Source organism: Salvelinus alpinus, chromosome 13 (genome assembly GCF_045679555.1).
Source record: "Salvelinus alpinus chromosome 13, SLU_Salpinus.1, whole genome shotgun sequence".
NCBI classification, from domain to species: domain Eukaryota; kingdom Metazoa; phylum Chordata; class Actinopteri; order Salmoniformes; family Salmonidae; genus Salvelinus; species Salvelinus alpinus.
Window position 1 is genome coordinate 23,701,159 of NC_092098.1, and position 22,810 is coordinate 23,723,968.

Consider the following 22,810-nt stretch of genomic DNA (forward strand, 5'->3'; position numbering starts at 1 on the left):
TCTGACCATAGTTCTTTTGTATTTTCTTTGTTTTAGTGTGGTCAGGGCGTGAGTTGGGTGGGTAATCTATGTTTTCTATTTATGTGTTGGTTTTCTGTGTTTGGCTTGATATGGTTCTCAATCAGAGGCAGCTGTCAATCGTAGTCCCTGATTGGGAACCATATTTAGGTAGCCTGTTTTCTGTTGGGTTTTGTGGGTGGTTGTTTTCAGTCTTTGTGTGTCTGCACCAGATAGAACTGTTTCGGTTGTTCACTTCCATTAAATAAGATGAACAATTACCACGCTGCGCATTGGTCCTCTGATCCTTCAAACTTCTCCTCCTCAGACGAGGAGGAAGACGACAGCCGTTACATAAAGTTATGTATAGTAACCCTAGGTGTAAATTAGCAAATAATGGCCACTTATCTGAAAGTATTAAACTGTCAAGAGGAGTAAAACAAGTTTGTCCACTATTGGCATATCTATTTATTATGGCCATCAAAATGTTAGCAATTAAAATCAGATCCAACAATAATATCAAGAGGCTAGAAATCCAGGGCTTAAAAACAAAGGTAAATCCACAATTTGGATCCCTCCACAGCCTCATAAAGGAGCTAGATCATTTTTCTAATCTCTCTGGATTACACTGTGTACTATATTACGTATTGGATAACAAAAAAATACAACTTTTACATTACTGTGTAGTTTACCAATAAAATTGTCTGACGGTGAAGGGGACATACTCGGTTTTCATGTCACAAAAGAAAGAAATTATCTCATACATGTTTATAGAAAGTAAGCAAAAATAGATGAGATCTTGCTACCATGGAAAGGAAAATACCTGTATATTTGTGGAAAAATCACCCTGATTAACTCTTTAGTCATATCCCAGTGTACCTATTTGTTTATGACCTTGCCTACACCTAGCAACTTGTTTTTTAAATTATATGAGCAGAAAATATTACATTTTATTTGGAACGGCAAGCCAGACAAAAATAAATGGGCCTATTTATATAATGAATATGAATTCGGAGGGCAGATATTATTAAATATTAAAGCATTAGACCTCTCACTAAAGGCTTCAGTTATACAAAAGTTATAATTGAATCCAGACTAGTACTCTTGCAGATTAGTTAGAATGTCTCACCCCATGTTCAAGAATGGCCTTTTTAACTTTATTCAGATCACAACCTCTCACTTTCGGTTATTTGAAAATTAAATAATCTCCAAAATATGAATATTTTTAAAACAAGGCATATAAAGTTGGTTGCAATTTCAGTTTAATCCGCCAGAAAAGACACAACAAATATTACGGATCATTTCAAATATACTCATTTATTTTTTAAATATATATATTTTGGGGAGAAAAAAAACGGTATAATCTTTGAAAATGTTATCATAAATAGGACTGGTGGAGTTATGTCATACATGCAGCTAATAAAAATATATTGAAATGTCGGCTCTACCCAAAATTACAACCAACTAATTGCAACATTATGGCAAAAAATGGAAGAGGCAAGTGGGAGAGGGAGAAAGTAAGAAACATGTCTGGCGGCCCTGCATTAAAGACCAAAATGAGTTAAAGAAATGTCAGATAAATATTGCCAAATAAAAAAGTATACCAGTTTCATTTAAAGACCAAAAAATTTACAGCTGTGCCATACAGACTGCAAAATAATTGGGAAGAGATTTTCAATGTACCTATTCCATGGCACATAGGTTACGAACTGATATACAAAAATCACAGTTTTTCAATGTAAGTCAATATACAACATTCTTGCAACCAGTAGAATGTTGATTAATTGTTAATTAAAATGCATTCCAGGTGACTACCTCGTAAAGCTGGTTGAGAGAATGCCAAGATTGTGCAAGCTGTCATCAAGGCAAAGGGTGGCTACTTTGAAGAATCTCAAATATAAAATATATTTTGATTTGTTTAACACTTTTTTTGGTTACTTCATGATTCCATATGTGTTATTTCATAGTTTTGATGTCTTCACTATTATTCTACAATGTAGAAAATAGTAAAAAATAGAGAGAAACCCTTGAATGAGTAGTTGTGTCCAAATGTTTGACTGGTTCTGTATATTTACCCCCCAAAATATATGGGGGATTGGAAATTATGCAGACAATTACTTTGATGGAAGCCACAGTCTATCTGAAATATTAAAACTGATCCACCCCCCAATTTTTTTTATTAAAAATAATAAAAAGCCATCTAAATATATGCATACTCATCTCCGTTTCAGCACAAATTAAATAGACAACATCCTGATACTTAAAAATATACTAATCGTGTACGTTATTTAGGTTTAGGAACATTTTTACGAATCATAAAAACTGTTTTGGAGAGCCGTTACGCATGAAAGAAAGAAAATTGTGGTTTGATTCATTCTTAAAATTGACACATTCAGTTCTTCAACCCATGGTAATGTTGTAAGATTAGTGTACATATAATTACTATAGGAAAAATGGTTTACAATAGTAGTGTCACGTTCTGACCATAGTTCTTGTGTGTTTTACTTGTTTTAGTGTTGGTCAGGACGTGAGCTGGGTGGGCATTCTATGTTGTGTGTCTAGTTTGTCTGTTTCTATGTTTGGCCTAATATGGTTCTCAATCAGAGGCAGGTGTTTTGTGTTGTCTCTGATTGGGAATCATATTTAGGTGGCTTGTTTTGTGTTGGGGTTTGTGGGTGGTTGTCTTCTGTCTTTGTGTTCTGCACCAGATAGGACTGTCTCGGTTTTCACGTTTGTAATTTTGTATTTTGTATAGTGTTGACGTTATCATCTCTTTCTTTATTAAATCATGTTGAACACTAGCCGCGCTGCGTTTTGGTCCTCTCCTTCATCCCAGGAAGAAAGCCGTTACAAGTAGGCTATATCCTCGTCTATTGCCTGCACTAACCATGGAACTGTGTGATGACACGGCCAAGTATTGCGCCCCTTGTCGGGTTCAAACTGTTACAGCTTGATGTACGCTCTGCTCCACAACAATTTAATTAGCCTACATGTCTTTTTAAAATATATTATTAACTGTTACTAATGATCCTCAGGAACAAAAACAACAACCAAATTAAGGTCAAACGAAACAATGTAATTAAACGGAAGGATAATGTAGCCTATACCAACTGAAGGGAACTAACAGTAAATTGGATAGCCTATAATTAACACATTCAAGAGTACCCATCCCTGCAAGTTAAAAGGCTGTACAATTTAAATTCTGCATAATGGCACAGCATTTCATAAACTTTACTGTGGGAAAGTTGATGTATTAATATGCTTTAGTTTGCTGCCATAGTTTCACATTTGTCTCCAGCGATTATTAAGTAAAATATATCTAAAACAAGTGTCTAGCTCTTATCAATATCTCTTATCAAATTGTAAATTACAGTGCATGGAGAAGGTGTTATTTCTATTAAAAAAAATATAGTCGATGCTTTTTCCACTTGGAAACGGTAGGTTCGCTAGACCTTATTCATGGTGCAAAGGTGGTGGAATTATTAGGGAATAAAGTCAAGGTCAGAATAAAGTGTATCTGTAGACACACCTCCGCCACATTTGATCTCCACCACTATTCTCATGCTTAAATTCAAGTTCAGAATACACATAGAGAGAAAAGTGAATAAAAAGAGAATTACGTTCAATTGACTTAAATCGGGTCGGAATCGGCCCCCATATGAATAGAAGATTTTAGCTGAAGACAAACTCCAAAGGCAGCGGTATCATGTTCATGGTGCATTCCTTGTGAGGACTACTCAGTAATTATGCTGGGTTGTCATTAAGGAGTCCATTTGGAGTGTTAGAACCAGTGGTCAAGGTTAAGTGTCTGTAGGGTAGTTCCCAGTTCTCCGTTCACACACACATCACAGTTTTAGGGGGCTGAGGCTGCCCCCTAACCAATATACCAATGGGTTATAACCAAAATTATTTATGGGTGGTTTGGAATTCCCATTGTTAGAGTCTATCCTGTCCATGATACTGTATACTAGGCAACATACACATGGCCACATTCATAAAAAGTGTGATCGTTTACATCCTTACCTAGCAACGCACTTCTACTACTACTACTACTACTACTGCTACTACTACTACTAAATCAAATCAATTTTAATTTGTCACATACACATGGTTAGCAGATGTTAATGCGAGTGTAGCGAAATGCTTGTGCTTCTAGTTCCGACAATGCAGTAATAACCAACGAGTAATCTAACCTAACAATTCCACAACTACTACCTTATACATACAAGTGTAAAGGGATAAAGAATATGTACATAAAGATATATGAATGAGTGATGGTACAGAACGGCATAGGCAAGATGCAGTAGATGGTATAGAGTACAGTATATACATATGAGATGAGTAATGTAGGGTATATAAACATAAAGTGGCATAGTTTAAAGTGGCTAGTGATACATGTATTACATAAAGATGGCAAGATGCAGTAGATGATATAGAGTACAGTATATACATATACATATGAGATGAGTAATGTAGGGTATGTAAACATTATATTAAGTGGCATTGTTTAAAGTGGCTAGTGATACATTTTTACATAAATTTCCATCAATTCCCATTATTAAAGTGGCTGGAGTTGAGTCAGTATGTTGGCAGCGGCCACTAAATGTTAGTGGTGGCTGTTTAACAGTCTGATGGCCTTGAGATAGAAGCTGTTTTTCAGTCTCTCGGTCCCTGCTTTGATGCACCTGTACTGACCTCGCCTTCTGGATGATAGCGGGGTGAACAGGCAGTGGCTCGAGTGGTTGTTGTCCTTGATGATCTTTATGGCCTTCCTGTGACATCGGGTGGTGTAGGTGTCCTGGAGGGCAGGTAGTTTGCCCCCGGTGATGCGTTGTGCAGACCTCACTACCCTCTGGAGAGCCTTACGGTTGTGGGCGGAGCAGTTGCCGTACCAGCCGGTGATACAGCCCGACAGGATGCTCTCGATTGTGCATCTGTAGAAGTTTGTGAGTGCTTTTGGTGACAAGCCGAATTTCTTCAGCCTCCTGAGGTTGAAGAGGCGCTGCTGCGCCTTCTTCACAACGCTGTCTGTGTGGGTGGACCAATTCAGTTTGTCCGTGATGTGTACACCGAGGAACTTAAAACTAACTACCCTCCACTACTGTCCCGTCGATGTGGATAGGGGGGTGCTCCCTCTGCTGTTTCCTGAAGTCCACAATCATCTCCTTTGTTTTGTTGACGTTGAGTGTGAGGTTATTTTCCTGACACCACACTCCGAGGGCCCTCACCTCCTCCCTGTAGGCCGTCTCGTTGTTGTTGGTAATCAAACCTACCACTGTAGTGTCGTCCGCAAACTTGATGATTGAGTTGGAGGCGTGCATGGCCGATGCTACTACTACTACTACTACTACTACTACTACTACTACTACTACTATTATTTTTACAGATCCACTGTCTCATCTGTCCAGCCATGCAACTTAAAAAACTTGATGTCCTCTGTAAAAAGGATCATGACATTATCTCCAACATTTGCAACAATATTGAAATTCAATCTCCACTGTGTCCTATAATAATGAACGTGTCGGGACGAGACAGACAAGCAGCTTTTCTCAGCCAGTCGAAATCATGAATCAGCATATTTTTGGTGGATATGTACAAAGAAATGTCAATCGATGTCAACAGGTCAATTTAAACAAAATGCAGCTAGTTTGCTGGCTTTGCAGCTTCAGTCTGAAGTGATTGTGTTAGCTGTGTAGTTGGCTAGCTAGCAAGGGGGGGAAGAGCCTCCATAGAAATCATTGTTGTTTACCATAGTAAAGGTCTGGAACTATCAACCAGCGCTTGACAACCAGTTTGGGAAAGAACCTTTCTTTTTAATGCAGGTAATCCTTTGTATAAAATCAATAATACACTCGAGACCATGTGTTATGACATTTTTTAAATTTTTTATAATTTAATAATTTATCATACACATTTTTTCATAAAAATGTCATAACACATGGCCTCATGTATTCTTGCTTAAATCGTTTTGTTCTTATTAGAACCGTATATTTTTTTGTTCTGTTACACTGTTCCAACCAGAAAAGTTCTGAAACGGTTTGAACCAGAAAAAGTTACGGTTTATATCGTTCCTTTCTGAACTTCTGACCAGAGCTATCTAGCTAGCTAATAAGTTTGTGTGTGCAGAGCAGCACCAGAATTCAAATAAAAACATAGCTTACATTTTTGCAGTTAATAAAACCAAAGTGAAACGTGATAACTATAGTATCCACCATTAGCGTTTTTAAAAGTTCATCCAATCTTCTCTAATTTAATCTGTCTCCCTAATTTCTGAATCATTATTGTAATGTCAGTAGGCCACAGTTGCCTATGTTTCAGAGGGGGGGGCAAGTAGCCTACACTTGCACAAACACTGGCAAAGATTTTCAGCTAGCAGGCGGACACTGGAATACGTTTCTGAAGGACAGAGTAAAGGCTTTGCATAGGCATTTTGTTGTGTTTTTTGTGAGACTGGAAAAAAATTACTGCAGCGTAAAATAACGTTATTAACCGGTTCCCATGCTTTTAAAATAACTTTTCTGTTCAGGAACAGTATAGATCACTTTCGTTCCCGGTTCTGATTCTGTTCATCTAATATTTGTATTATTTTCCGGTTTTCGGTTCTGTTCTCTGAGTTCTGTTCCCAAGTGCAGCCATTTCAAATGTGCTTAAATGTATGTTTTTGAGGGCTTCTTATAAAGACAGCATGGCAGAGAAATTTTTACTTATTTTACTATCTATTAGTTGTATTTATTAGTCAATAATTACACAGTTGTTAAGTTTATGCAGGGTCGCAAGTCTTGTCTATGGAGCAATTTTAGTGCCAACAGAAAATGTATTTGAATTCCATAATTTTGAATTTGTAATAGGATATTGAATTTGAATGTAATATTTTTGAATTTGTAATGCACAAATTGAATCATTGAATTCATACATTTAACTTGTATTTCATAATTTGAAACTACATTTAATGAATATTGCATTCAGTTCTAAAATAAAAGTGTAATTGAATATTCAAATTCAATATTTACAGTATATATTCAGTTTCAATATGGTAGATTTTGCAAAATATAATTTACAAAATATAATTTAAAGTTTATCAAAGTTTCAAATATTCATCTTCTCAGATGCATTCAGATTCAGTTTAAAATGTCAATTCTTCAAATTCAGATTCAAAACGAGAGACAGCATGATACTTTGCCAGCCAGGAAAGGTAGAGAACTTCATTCTCTCAAATTTGGTGGACACATTTATTTACATCCCTGTTAGTGAGCATTTCTCCTGACAGGTGTGGCATATCAAGAAGCTGATTAAACAGCATGATCTCACACAGGTGCACCTTGTGCTGGGGACAATAAAAAGCCACTCTAAAATGTGCAATTTTGTCACACAACACAATGCCACAGATGTCTCAAGTTTTGAGGGAGCATGCAACTGGCATGCTGACTGCAGGAATGTCCACCAGAGCTGTTGCCAGAAAATGTTATGTTCATTTCTCTACCATAAGCTGCCTCCAATGTAGTTTTAGAGAATTTGTCAATATGTCCAACTGGCCTCACAACCGCAGACCATGTGTAACCACGCCAGCCCAGGACCTCCACATCTGGCTTCTTCACCTGTGGCATGGTCTGAGACCAGCCACCCAGACAGCTGATGAAATTGTGGGTTTGCACAACCAGAGAATTTCTGTATAAACTGTCAGAAACCATCTCAGGGAAGCTCATCTGCATACTCGCCGTCCTCACCAGGGTCTTGACCTAAATGCAATTCGACGTCGTAACTGACTTCAGTGGGCAAATGCTCACCTTTGATGGCCACTGGCACGCTGGAGAAGTGTGCTCTTCATGGATGAATCCCGGTTTCAACTGTACTGTGCAGATGGCAGACAGCCGTGGCTTCGTGTGGGTGAGCGATTTGCTGATGCCAACGTTGTGAACAGAGTGCCCCATAGTGGCGGTGGGGTTATGGTATGGTTAGGCATAAGCTACGGCCAACGAATACAATTGCATTTTTGAATGCACATAGATACTGTGACGACATCATGAGACCCATTGCCGTTCCATTAATTCGCCACTATCACCTCATGTTTCAGAATTCCTGAAAGCTGAACATTTCCCAATTCTTCCATGGCCTGCATACTCACCAGACATGTTTGTGACGCTCTGGATCGTAGTGTACGGCAGCGTGTTCCAGTTCCCACCAAAATCCAGCAACTTCACACAGCCATTGAAGAGTGGGACAACATTCCACAGGCCACAATCAACAGCTTGCTCAACTCAATGAAAATAGTCCAGTGGCCATTTGATTAATTGTTCAGCAGTCTTATGGCTTGGGGGTAGAAGCTGTTAAGGAACCATTTGGACCTAGACTTGGCGCTCCGGTACCGCTTGACGTGTGGTAGCAGTGAGAACAGTCTATCACTTGAGTAACTGGAGTCTTTGACAATTTTTGGGGCCTTCCTCTGACACCGCCTATTGATAGGTCCTGGATGGCTGGTAGCTTGACCCCAGTGATGTGCTGGGCCGTACACAGGTGTGATTGGACCATGATAGCTTGTTGGTGATGTGGACACCAAGGAACTTGAAACTCTCGACCTGCTTCACTACAGCCCCGTCGATGTTAATGGGGGCCTGTTCAGCCCTCCTTTTCCTGTAGTCCACAATCAGCTCCTTTGTCTTGCTCACATTGAGGGAGAGGTTGTTGTCCTGGCACCACATTGTTGTCGTTGTCTGTGATCAAGCCTACCACTGTTGTGTCATCAGCAAACTTAATGATGGTGTTGGAGTCGTGCCTGGCCACACAGTCGTGGGTGAACAGGGAGTACAGGAGGGGACTAAGCACACACCCCTGAGGGCCCCCCGTGTTGAGGTTCAGCATGGCAGATGTGGTGTTGCCTACCCTTACCACCTGGGGTCAGCCCATCAGGAAGTCCAGGATTCAGCTGCAGAGGGAGGGGTTTAGTCCCGGGGTCCTTAGCTTAATGATGAGCTTTGTGGGCACTATGGTGTTGAAAGCTGAGTTGTAGTCAATGAACAGCATTCTCATATAGGTGTTCCTTTTGTCCAGGTAGGAAAGGACAGTGTGGAATGCGATTGCGATTGCTTCATCTGTGGATCTGTTTGGGTGGTATGCAAATAGGAGTGGGTCTAGGATTTCCGGGATGATGGTATCGATGTGAGCCATGACCAGCCTTTCAAAGCACTTCATGGCTACAGATGTGAGTACTACAGGGCGGTAGTAATTTAGGCAGGTTACCTTTGCTTTCTTGGGCACAGGGACTATGGTGGTCTGCTTGAAACATATATGTATTACAGACTCGGTCAGGGAGAGGTTGAAAATATCAGTGAAGACACTTGCCAGTTGGTCCATGCATGCTCTGAGTCCCCGTTCTGGTAATCCGCATCCTTGTGAATGTCGACCTGTTTAAAGGTCTTGCGCACATCGACCACGGAGAGCATGATCACACAGTCGTCCGGAACAGCTGGTGCTCTAATGCATGCTTCAGTGTTGCTTGCCTCGAAGCGAGCATAAAAGGCCTTTAGCTCGTCTGGTAGGCTTGCATCACTGGGCAGCTCGCGGCTGGGTTTCCCTTTTGTAGTCCATAATAGTTTGCAAGCCCTGCCACATCCGACGAACGTCAGAGCTGGTGTAGTAGGATTCAATATTAGTCCTGTATTGACGCTTTGCCTGTTTGATGGTTCGTCTAAGGGCATCATGGGATTTCTTATAAGCGTCCGGATTAGTGTCCTGCTCCTTGAAAGCGGCAGCTCTAGCCTTTAACTCGGAGCGGATGTTGCCTATAATCCATGGCTTCTGGTTGGGATATGTACGTACGGTCACTGTGGGGACGACGTCGTTGATTCAGTTATTGATGAAGCCGGTTACTGAGGTGGTATACTCCTCAATGCCATTGGATGAATCCCGGAACATATTCCAGTCTGTGCTAGCAAAACAGTTCTGTAGCATAGCATCCGCGTCATCTGACCACTTCCATATTGAGCGAGTCACTGGTACTTCCTGCTTTAGTTTTAGCTTGTAAGCAGGAATCATGAGGATAGAATTATGGTCAGATTTGCCAAATGGAGGGTGAGGGAGACCCTTGTATGCGTCTCTGTGTGTGGAGTAAAGGTGGTCTATAGTTTTTTTCCCCTCTGGTTGCACATGTGACATGTAGATTGCCTGCGTTAGATTGTCTGCATTAAAGTCCCCGGCCACTAGGAGCGCCTCTTCTGGAGGGGCATTTTCTTGTTTGCTTTTGGCCTTATATAGCTTGTTGAGTGCAGTCTTAGTGCCAGCATCGATTTGTGGTGGTAAATAGACGGCTACGAATAATATAGATGTGAACTCTCTTGGTAGATAGTGTGGTCTACAGCTTATCGTGAGGTAATCTACCTCAGGCGAGCAATAGCTCAAGACTTCTTTCATTTTAGACATCGCGCATCAGCTGTTATAGACAAATAGACACACACCCCCATCCCTCGTCTTACCAGACGTTGCTTCTCTGTCCTGCCAATGCACGGGAAACCCAGCCAGCAAGTATATTGTCCGTATCGTTGTTCAGCCACGACTCTGTGAAACATAAGATATTACAGTTTTTAATGTCCCGTTGGTAGGATAGTCTTGATCGTAGATCATACAGTTTATTTTCCAGTGATTGCACGTTGGCCAATAGTTTGGATGGTAGAGGCAGTTTACCCACTCACCGACGAATTCTCACAATGCACCCCAACCTCCGCCTCCTGTATTTCCTTCTTTTCTTCACGTGAATGACGGGATTTGAGCCTGGTCTCGGGGAAGCACCATATCCTTCGCATCGGACTCATTAAAGAAAAAATCTACGGACAGTTTGCGGTGAGTAATCGCTGTTCTGATGTCCAGAAGCTCTTTTAGGTCATAAGAGTGGGTAGCAGCAACACTATGTACAAAATAAGTTACAAACAATGTGAAAAAAATAACATAATAGAATAGTTGGTTAGGAGCCCGTAAAACGGCAACCAGCCCCTCTGGCCCCGTTATATCCAAACTAAAATGAATGTACTGCAGAACAAGGCAGTTTGACATCAAAATAAAAAAACTGCTTGCGACAACATTTATACAGTGTCATTTTGATTACACCTGCTCTGCGTGGTACAGTGGTCTGATTACACCTGCTCTGCGTGGTACAGTGGTCTGATTACACCTGCTCTGCATGGTACAGTGGTCTGATTACACCTGCTCTGCGTGGTACAGTGGTCTGATTACACCTGCTCTGCGTGGTACAGTGGTCTGATTACACCTGCTCTGCGTGGTACAGTGGTCTGATTACACCTGCTCTGCGTGGTACAGTGGTCTGATTACACCTGCTCTGCGTGGTACAGTGGTCTGATTACACCTGCTCTGCGTGGTACAGTGGTCTGATTACACCTGCTCTGCGTGGTACAGTGGTCTGATTACACCTGCTCTGCGTGGTACAGTGGTCTGATTACACCTGCTCTGCGTGGTACAGTGGTCTGATTACACCTGCTCTGCGTGGTACAGTGGTCTGATTACACCTGCTCTGCGTGGTACAGTGGTCTGATTACAAAACTGAAGAACAAGATGCAGCTTGTGCAAAACAACCTCATTAGGTATCTGCCTAATGTATGTAGGATTTTAAATTGAGCCAGTTTGATAGAGCAGGAAAATAATCCTGCAGCAAAAGGAAATGTGAATTATTATGTGGATTATAATTAATAAACATTTTTGTAGGGGTTGATACATTTTTTGTTAGGGCAAATCAAGTCTGAAATGTCAAAGTGGAAATTACAAACTTTAAAAGCCTTTTCAAAACTCAAATGCAGTACAGGTTTGCATTTCCTAGGTCTGTTGCCTACAGCTCACAATGAAACAGCTGAAGCTTAACCACATGTACAACATCATTAGTGGTACTGGCCCTAACTACTTAGGCTCAAAGATAGCTATATTTTTCTGCCATTATGCTAGGAATTTATCAATGGATTCCAAAAGAAGAGATACTGGATTGGTCTGACTGACAAAGAAAAGGAATTGGCCACGAAATGGGTGGATGGCACACCATTGACCATAGGGTAACACAATTATTTTAGTGTCACATTTGCCTACTGAAGAATACGTGCAAAAATCCATGAATGGACATTGACATTCTGAGTGCATTGTGTGTTTATAGGTTCTGGTGAGACTAGTAATGAGGACTACTGAGATGGAAACTGCTTTCTCTGGTGGTCCGTTAAAGAGATGGAATGATGCATCTGAGTAATCTCCTGGATCTGTGAGAAAGTAGATTGCCTGTAAGCCTAACTCTTACACCAAACCCACAAGAAGTCATTAATAAAAAATATAAAAAATCGTTATAAATTAATGATATACAGTGCCTTCGGAAAGTATTCAGATCCCTTGACGTTTTCCACGTTTTGTTAGGTTAAAGCCTTATTCTAAAATTGATTAAATTGTTTTTTTCCCTCATCAATCTACACACAATAGAAATATTTGCTAATTTATTGAAAATAAAACACAGAAATATCACATTTACATAAGTATTCAGACCCTTTACTCAGTTAAGTGCTTAGGGTTGTTGTCTTGTTGGAAAGTGAACCTTGGCCCCAGTCTGAGGTCCTGGGTGCTCTGGCGTAGGATTTCTTCAAGGATCTCTCTGTACTTTGCGCCATTCATCTTTGCCTTGATCCTGACTAGTCTTCCAGTCCCTGCCTCTGAAAAACATCTCCATGATGCTGCCACCAACATGCTTCACCGTAGGGATCGTGCCAGGTTTCCTCCAGACGTGACTATTGGCATTCAGGCCAAAGAGTTCAATCTTGGTTTCATCAGACCATAGAATCTTGTTTCTCATGGTCTGAGAGTCTTTAGGTGCCTTTTGTCAAACTTCAAGTGAGCTGTCATGTGCCTTTTAATGAGGAGTAGCTTCCGTCTGGCCACTCTACCATAAAGGCCTGATTGGTGGAGTGCTGCAGAGATGGTTGTCCTTCTGGAATGTTATCCCATCTCCACAGAGGAACTCTGGAGCTCTGTCAGAGTGACAATCGGTTTCTTGGTCCCCTCCCTGACCAAGGCCCTGATTGCTCAGTTTGGCTGGGCGGCCAGATCTAGGAAGTCTGGGTGGTTCCAAACTTCTTAAATGTAAGAATGATGGAGGCCACTGTGTTCTTGTAGACCTTCAATGCTGCAGAATTTTTTTGGTTCCCTTCCCCAGATCTGTGCCTCGACACAATCCTGTCTCAGATGTTTACGGACAATTCCTTCGACCTCATGGCTTGGTTTTTGCTCTGACATGCACTGTCAACTGTGGGACCTTACATAGACAGGTGTGTGCCTTTCCAAATCATGTCCAATCAATTGAATTTACCACAGGTGGACTCCAATCAAGTTGTAGAAACATATCCAGGAGGATCAGTGGAAACAGGATACACCTGAGCTCAATGAGCCAAGTAAAACCCCAGAGGACAAACCCTCCCTTAACCCGGACGACGCTGGGCCAATTGTGTGTCGCCCTATGGGACTCCCGGTCACGGCCGGTTGTGACACAGCCTGGGATCGAACCCGCAACACTGCGATGCAATACCTTAGACCACTGCGCCACTCAGCAGGCCTGCAGATTAACCTTGAATTGCTTAATTGGTTTCTTCAGCTCAAAGCAGACTAACCAGTAGCCTGAATGCTACACTCTTAGAAAAAAAAGGTGCTATCTAGAACCTAAAAGGGTTCTTTGGCTGTCCCCATAGGAGAACCCTTTGAAAAACCCTTTTTGGTTCCAAGTATAAACATTTTGAGTTCCGATGAAAAACCCTTTCCAAGGAGATGGAACCCCAACAAGTTCTACCTGGAACCAAAAAGGGTTCGCCTATAGGGACAGCCGAAGAACCCTTTTGGAACCCTTTTCCTACGAGTATACTGAATGCCAACACAGCATATTATGGCCTGACACATTTATTAATAGTATTATATGCTAATAATGATATTTCCCTCTAACTATCATGTATGCATTTCTTACAAATGCCATTTAATGTTGAATGAGCTATTACTATTATCTCTTACTGACAAATAACAGCAGATTCACTTTTCTTTCAGTATACTTGTCACGTTCTGACCCTAGTTCTTGTGTTATTTCTTTGTTTTAGTTGGTCAGGACGTGAGTTGGGTGGGTTATCTATGTTTTGTGTTTCTATGTTGGGTTTCTCGTTTGGCCTGATATGGTTCTCAATCAGAGGCAGGTGTTAGTCATTGTCTCTGATTGGGAACCATATTTAGGTAGCCTGTTTTCTGTTGTGTTTTGTGGGTGGTTATTTCCTGTTTAGTGTTTTTGTGTTTCACCTTTCGGGACTGTTCGTTTGTCGGTTTATTGTTTTTTTTCAGTGTTCAGTTTTATTATTAAAACATTATGGACACATACCACGCTGCATCTTGGTCCTCTTCTTCTCCTCCAGACGGCGAACGTTACAATACTTTCCTGTTGTGCTTTTATCATCACACCTCATTATCAAGTAGAACGTCTTAACCATTTGTTGATTCATGGCTTGCAGAAGACTTGAAATAGATAAAGATATCCTTTTCATTTGAGTTCACTGATTGGTAGTGTTCCTTCACTACCTGTGTGTCTGAAGCCTGGCACGTGGCGATAACAAACTGGCGGTGCATGGGCATACATTTAGACTCAGACAACTTCTGGAAAGGACAGTTCCATGTCTACCAGTGTCCATGTCTAAAACAGAGATGTAGTGATAGAGATCTGCAGGTTGGTGCAGGACAAAGACCAACATACACCTAAAGTATTATTGTAGAGAACACGTCTCAGTAAATAATTGTACACAGTATCATATAGAAGCCATACAGAATTGATCTGCTTATATTATTGGAAATGGGCCAATGATCAGAGCTAATAATTCGATTTGAGGTTCTTGTGCATTGTGAAATAAATAATGTGATTTTCATGTAAATGGGTGCCAGTCAAGCTATATACAGTATTAAAAACGACAGTGCCCAGATTAAGGGATGAACAGAGTTTATGAGACAATACCATATTTCATATTTCAACAGACAGATATTGGCAGATGTTGCTCCAGTCTATTAATAAACAAATCAGAATTAAAATGTACATTCTTAAAAGACATACATTGAGTTGTGCAGACTTTGTGCAATACTGTATACATGTATATTTCTTATAGACCCTGCGTCGTCACTAGCGTTTTACACTGTGCACATCATCAATTATTAATGTTTCGACTTGCGTCTCTCTTGAAAACTGCGAGTAGCTCTGATGTGTTTCAGCCTTTCACTGATCTGCTATAAGAGGGCTACAGAATACAGCATAAAAATGTTTTATTGTGTACCAACATACTGTACATAAGCAAAGATTTCAAGCTTACTGATCTGAAGCGTTATTACCTCAAAACAGAAAACACAGTTGTTTTTTAAAAGACCAGCCCTTCATTTGACATCTATGACTGATTTATTCACTTAGGTTGTCAGAGCTATGTGGTTCAGTTACTAACCCCAGGTGGCTTTATGACACTGACAGTTTTTCTTCTTCTTACAAAAAATGTAACAAATGACTTGGTTAAATACAGGGAATACTTTAGTTGAAGGCGTATACATAACTGTGTCATTATGCCTACATAAGTGTGTCATCATGACACTTGACATTACCAGTCATGACACTTGACATTTTGCTCCATGTGTTAAATGCACAAAGGCATTAAGAAGTGGAGATTGTAGCATTAAGTACATAGCTGGTCATATGGATTAAGTCCATGAATTCTAATAAATGTTTGCCAATGCTAATTGGTGATTACGTCATGAGGTGTTATAATGACAGTATGTTTACCCCCTCAAAATCAAGAGAATTGACCTTTGCGTACGCCTGTCTCAAGAACAGTACACTCTGGCAGTGTTTACTAATTTGCCAAATTAAATTAACTTTTTTTTCTATTATTCTACTTCAGAGTGAAATCTCTAACACAGGAATCTGTTAACTTTCTCTACTCAATCAAGCAAATTTACTTTGATTTTTAAACACTGTGAGTGGCTGCAACATCAGGAATCTCTCCCACTACTATATAGAATGCATTATGTATCTACTGATCTGTGGAGGATGGTTGATGATTACTTTTTCAAAAACTCTTGGCTTAACACCTTTGTGTCAAGCATACACCAATGTTCACGTAAATTTTGCATCAGCAAGTAAGGAGGTTTACATAGAGAAAATGTCATAGCAGCAAGGTATAGGTATCATTAAGGTACACTAACACAGTATCGGAGACAAGAAAAACACAAAATCACAAAAACACTAGCCATGAGGTCAAGAGCTTTACGTTACCTTGTTTCTGTGTGTTTAGTAGGCCTTATAGTATTTCTGTGTTTAGTAGATATTGTAGTATTTATATGTGTTTAGTAAGTATTATAGTATTAACCTGTTTGTTTAATCAAGTGATGCTGGGATTTCTCTGATAAGAATGTAGATGGCGGAACCATAGAATTAGAATGAATAGAATTAGGAGAGCCTCTCTCTTTCCACAGTGGAAAATAAGAGAAACAGCTACTAGTGTTTAACTAATAAATATGTATTGCAATGAAAGGCTCAATTCCGGAGGAAATAGTTACAATGAAAACAATTGGTAATAAGCCTACTAATAAATTATCATTTTAGGTACCATTTGTTTTTAAAGCCTGTAATCCAAAATGGCATGGTGGTACCTACAATAACCACCTACAATAGACAGTTTGTTGTTATACTGTAATTGACAGTTTCTCAACAGTTTCTAGTCGACATTGTAACAGATGACATAACACATACAGTATATCATGATATATTCAAGTCTTACCAATAAGTTAACTGTGTCCAATCAACAAGCTGCAGTTAGACTGTTGCTTGTGTCATAACACTTTAATACCAATGAGTGCCAGTATTTGCATCCTGAGTCAAATGGAACAGTCTGTATTGAGTATATTGTGAAATCAATTCATTTTCTAACTACTGGTTTTGGGAATAAGGCTTGACAAGGTTTTTTATTTATATTTTTTAGAGATTTGGTTATGACTAATAACACACACAGAACACTTTAAGCAATGATGTTTGATTTGGAAGGTCCATGGTATGGGGCATTTAGGAATCAGATAAAACATATCTGTAAACATAATTCAAAAGTAGCCCATTTGAAATAGAGTTGACCAAATTTCAATCATACTATGCTGGCTATTTAAAAAATAAAAAAAATAAAAAAAAGTTTACCTTTATTTAACTAGGCAAGTCAGTTAAGAACAAATTCTTATTTTCAATGACGGCCTAGGCAGTTAACAGTGGGTTAACTGCCTGTTCAAGGGCAGAACGACAGATTGTACCTTGTCAGCTCAGGGATTAGAACTTGCAACCTTTCGGTTACTAGTCCAACACTCTAACCACTAGGCTACCCTGAGGTTTCATATTGTAGGTGTACAGTACTAACTAAACCAACATTTTATTTGTGTTCATTAACTTTCTTATCAATATATGTTTATAATTAATCATCCAATATGACTGAAGCAAGCAAAACATTTTGTGGATGTATGGTTGTATTTAGCTTTGAAGTCATAGCTCAAGAGTCACAGCTAAAACGTGTGTAGCCTGGATACCAGTCTGATCAGCTCCAGAGTTGCTAAATAAACTAGCATTCAGGTTAGCAAGTTCTTTGTTATCATCCAAGCCAGTTAACCAGTTCCAGTAAATGTAGCAAAGGCCTATCATTCTCAACAGGACTGTTCTTATAATAATTCACTTGCCTGACAGGATCTAACTACTAATAGAAAAAACTGTCTGTAGCAAACCCGTATGATCAATTAAATGAAATACACATTTATAAATACACAACAAATGTACCTAGGTCCAGCACATGTTTCCCTTGTAAAATGTTAAATCTAACTAGATATTGGTGTATATACACTATCCTTTGTTAGTGACTCCAAATTTGCATATTTTTAATTTAAATGAAATAAACAGCAATATCGTAATTGACTGATGTTGTTTCCCCATTTCATTTGTGTAGATTAATGTAAATGTTTTAATCTTAACCCACTTCATTCCATAGAACTCTGTTTATTAGAGCATAGGATTTATTGGTGTACTGTACGTAAAGATATCTACAATTTAATGACTAGATCATGACAATTGTACATAAATCCTCCTCTGACTGACAATCATTTTCTATTGGTTTAATCTCAGAAAGACAGAAAACAGGGAGGGAGAAGTAGTTTATGATACAGTTGAAGTCGGAAGTTTACATACACCTTAGCCAAATACATTTAAACTCAGTTTTTCACAATTCCTGACATTTAATCCTAGTAAAAATTCCCTGTCTTAAGTCAGTTAGATTCACCACTTTATTTTACGAATGTGAAATGTCAGAATAATAGTAGAGAGAATGATTTATTTCAGTTTATATTTCTTTCATCACATTCCCGGTGGGTCAGAGGTTTACATACACTCAATTAGTATTTGGTAGCATTGCCTTTAAATTGTTTAACTTGGGTCAAACGTTTCGGGTAGTCTTCCACAAGCTTCCCACAATATGTTAGGTGAATTTTGGCCCATTCCTCCTGACAGAGCTGGTGTAACTGAGTCAGGTTTGTAGGCCTCCTTGCTCGCACACGCTTTTTCAGTTCTGCCCACAAATTGTCTATGGGATTGAGGTCAGGGCTTTATGATCGCCACTCCAATACCTTGACTTTGTTGTCCTTGAGCCATTTTGCCACAACTTTGGAAGTATGCTTGGAGTCATTGTCCATTTGGAAGACCCATTTGTGACCAAGATTTAACTTCCTGACTGATGTCTTGAGATGTTGCTTCAAAATATCCACATAATTTTCGTTCCTCATGATGCCATCTAGTTTGTGAAGTGCACCAGTCCCTCCTGCAGCAAAGCACCCCCACAACATGATTCTGCCACCCTCGTGCTTCATGGTTGGGAGGGTGTCTTCAGCTTGCAAGCCTCCCCCTTTTTCCTCCAAACATAATGATGGTCATTATGGCCAAACAACTCTATTTTTGTTTCATCAGACCAGAGGACATTTCTCCAAAAATTACAATCTTTGTCCCCATGTGCAGTTGCAAACCGTAGTCTGGCTTTTTTATGGCAGTTTTGGAGCAGTGGCTTCTTCCTTGCTGAGCGGCCTTACGGGTTATGTCGATATAGGACCCATTTTACTGTGGATAGAGATACTTTTGTACCTGTTTCCTCCAGCATCTTCACAAGGTCCTTTGCTGTTGTTCTGGGATTGATTTGCACTTTTCACACCAAAGTACGTTCATCTCTAGGAGACAGAACGCGTCTCCTTCCTGAGCGGTATGACGGCTGCGTGGTCCCATGGTGTTTATACTTGCGTATTATTGTTTGTACAGATGAACATGGTACCTTCAGGCGTTTGGAAATTGCTCCCAAGGATGAACCAGACTTGTGGACGTCTACAATTTATTTTCTGAGGTCTTGGCTGATTTCTTTTGATTTTCCCATGATGTCAAGCAAAGAGGCACTGAGTTTGAAGGTAGGCCTTGAAATACATCCACAGGTACACCTCCAATTGACTCAAATTATGTCAATTAGCCTATCAGACGCTTCTAAAGCTATGATATCATTTTCTGTTATTTTCCAAGCTATTTAAAGGCACAGTCAACTTAGTGTATGTAAACATCTGACTCACTGGAATTGTGATACAGTGAATTATAAGTTAAATAATCTGTCTGTAAACAATTGTTGTAAAAATTACTTGTGTCATGCACAAAGTAGATGTCCTAACCGACTTGCCAAAACTATAGTTTGTTAACAAGGAATTTGTGGAATGTTTGAAAAACAAGTTTTAAGGACTCCAAACTAAGTGTATGTAAACTTCTGACTTCAACTGTATATTCTGGGGTTCACGTAATGTTGATGTTACTACTGTATTTTCACAAGTGAAACCATTACAGTCCCTGTCAAATATATTCTAATAATATAATAAAAACAGCAATGAGGTTCTAATGCTTCACCATACTTTATGTGGGGATAGTTTAAGATCTACCATGATATTAGCATTTTACACAGACCTTCCCTTCAGATGGAATTATTGCACTGCCAAATTAATTAAAAAATTGGTGAACTTCTCAAGACCACGAAGAACATGAAGGCATTCAAATAGAAGGTGCACTATACTGTCATGCCATGACACAGGTCTGGCACCACAAGGAGGTTATGTTGGGCATTGCCTCCTTGAATAGACTCTTGAATGTGATTGAGTTTTAATGGCAACCCTATTTCACCTTTATTCCTGGTATGGCATGGGCCTGTACATGATTAATCCAAAAGTTCAGAAGAGAATCATGTGTTGATCAATTCAATTATTAACACAAGTAGGTAATACCAGCATTCCATCATGACAACAAGACTCAGAGATAGCAATGAGGTGGGTTTGAAATGTCAATATGCTGAGTATACACAGACGTGTTGGAAGTGTTTAAGGTGCTGCTGACCTGACAGAAATAAGCTGATGATGAATGTGAACAATCATAGAATTAATAAGCAACTGTTTCTTGTCTCCTTTCACTCTCTCTCAAACAAAGAGAAGAAATAAAAAAGTATATTGCTTCAGAAAAAAGCTTTTTCAAAATATTGTGAGACATTTCATTCACCACTGCTTGGGTTGTTTTAGACAGAGCATTACATAGTCAGTCATAGGTATATTATATATATACTGAGAGATGCTGTGAATCCAAGAAATAAATGATCAATGAGTCGTGACTGTGACAAATGCCTGTGACCACACAGTGGCGCTGGTTAATCTCCCCTATCCTCCAACCTACCAGCAAGGGCCACAATGCAATGCAAGTATTGATGTATTTTGCCTGGGGGAGGGGGAGGGGCTGAAAGATCAGTCAGTCACAGTTAACATTAGGACCCAAGCCTCAGGATGTCACAGAGAGAGACAGAGAGATAGAGAGAGAGAAAAAGAGAGAAAATATGCACAGAAATGTACACATCTCCCCCCGTCTCTCTTGTTCAGCACTGTCTGGTGTCGTAGGGTAAAGTTAGGAGGGGGGGGGCTTTAGATGGTTGAATGCCAGTCCACTCCTCCACTCAGCGGGGATCATTTGCTCTTCCCTGACGTGCTGGAGCCCCCTGCCCCTCCCTCTGCCCTCTCACCCGTCTCCGACGTGTCTGCTTTCTCTGAGCCTTCTCCCTTCTTCTTGGACCCCTCTCCCTTCTCAGACCTCTCTTTCTCTGACCTCTCCTCCTCCTCCACCTCTCCTCCCATCTCAGACCTCTCTGACCTGGCGTCTGCGTCGCCCTCAGACTTCTCCTTCCTCTCCGAGCGGTCGGGATCTGTGGACGAGGTGGTGGGCTTGTCCCACTTGGCAATCTCCTCGTGTTCAGTTATACTGGTGGTGATGTTAGTGACCCAAGCCTTCAGGTCCTCCTGCAAAAGTGTACCCAGAGACATGATATTGTCAGGGTTTCCACAAAACCAAGAAGCAGGACCAGTAATTTAATCAATCAAATGTGTTTTTTAAAGTCCTTTTTTACATCAGCAGTTGTCACAAAGTGCTTTACGGTTACCTGGCCTAGACCCCAAAGAACAAGCAAAGCCAAGCGAAAGCACAGTGGTCAGGAAAAACTCCCTAGAAGGAAAGAACCTACTGTAGGAAGAAACCTAGAGAGGAACTCTGCTCAGAGGGGTGGCCTATCTAGCTCTCTAATGGGAATAAAACATTGATGTTAAGACATTAAATGAAACATTCATCACAGGCATTCTTACCTCATCCTTTGCATGGAAAATATAGTCATTGCCATCATTTTTCCTGTTGTAGAAGAAAGGAGAGAGACATTGTTACTGGAAGTACCAAGAGTCTATCCTCTGGTCACTCAAACGTTTTAAGGTGAAGAAAATGATTATATGCTAAAATAAGGTGGAGTAAAAAAATATCCTCTTCATCAAGCCATACTTGATAACGAAGACATTTTTCTTCTTCTTGTATCCTATGGTGCTATCACATATACAGACGCTCAGGTCGAGTGGGGTTTCTTCATTGTAAGGTGTGGTGGTGCTCTTGGCGTCCTTGTAGAAAGTGATCCCTCCCTTTGACAACACGCAATACAAATTCACCCAGGACTTACTGCAAAACAAGAACAAGAACAGCTTGTTGGGCAACTGCTTATGCACGTTTCTACTTTCTTCCAAAGTGAACTCATAGTGTGTCAATATGTGTGTCAATAGAGTACTGTATATACACATATTATTTTGTGATCTAGCTACATTAACCTTTTAACTTTTGTCTGCGTGGTGTGTGGTGTGTGCAACTGAGTCGGTGGACGCCCACCTGCTGGGACTCTTCTGGTGGCCCTCAAAGTCGTGTTTGCGGTACAGGAAGCCTTCGTTATGGGCAGTGTGTGAGGGCGGCAGAAGTTGTGCCGGACTCTGGGCCGGAGCCGAGCGAGAGCGTCGCTTCTCCTCAGGCTCTTTGGGACGGGGTCTCCTGCGGGGTTTGGGACGGTCTCGGGCGCGCGGGCGCTCGTAGGTCACAGGTGCTGAGAGGCTGCTGGTGGGGCGGTACGTCTCCCCTCGAGCCTGGAACAAACAGGAGAGAGGTGTGTCATTCAGAAATCCGAAAAGCAGGCCTGTGTGGCCTCACAAACGATCTTCATTATACAAAAACAAAATACGAAATACTGTTAAATACTGTACATGTGAAATAACTTACTTGTGCTGCCTCTCTCTCCTGGGCCTGCTCCACAATCTCAGCCATGGTGGTGGCTCTCTTCTCTCTGCAATGACACAGTTTCTGCCATGAGTCACCCAAACAGGGAATATAGTCAATACTCTACCT

The 22,810-nt window shown here is 40.4% G+C and overlaps 1 protein-coding gene across 2 annotated transcripts in view; it reads right to left on the minus strand.

The window, feature by feature from the left end:
* Positions 1 to 14,969: 14,969 nt before the first annotated feature.
* Positions 14,970 to 22,810, minus strand: part of LOC139537421 (spectrin beta chain, non-erythrocytic 4-like) — a 36,331-nt gene continuing 28,490 nt past the window's right edge. For both annotated transcript variants that reach the window (XM_071338675.1, XM_071338674.1), the window contains 5 exons: positions 22,685 to 22,748; positions 22,304 to 22,551; positions 21,929 to 22,099; positions 21,742 to 21,784; positions 14,970 to 21,402 (listed from right to left, as the gene is read on the minus strand). In XM_071338675.1, the coding sequence (XP_071194776.1) occupies positions 21,073 to 21,402; positions 21,742 to 21,784; positions 21,929 to 22,099; positions 22,304 to 22,551; positions 22,685 to 22,748 (856 nt within the window). In that variant the 3' untranslated portion in view covers positions 14,970 to 21,072. The remainder of the gene's footprint in view (positions 21,403 to 21,741; positions 21,785 to 21,928; positions 22,100 to 22,303; positions 22,552 to 22,684; positions 22,749 to 22,810) is intronic.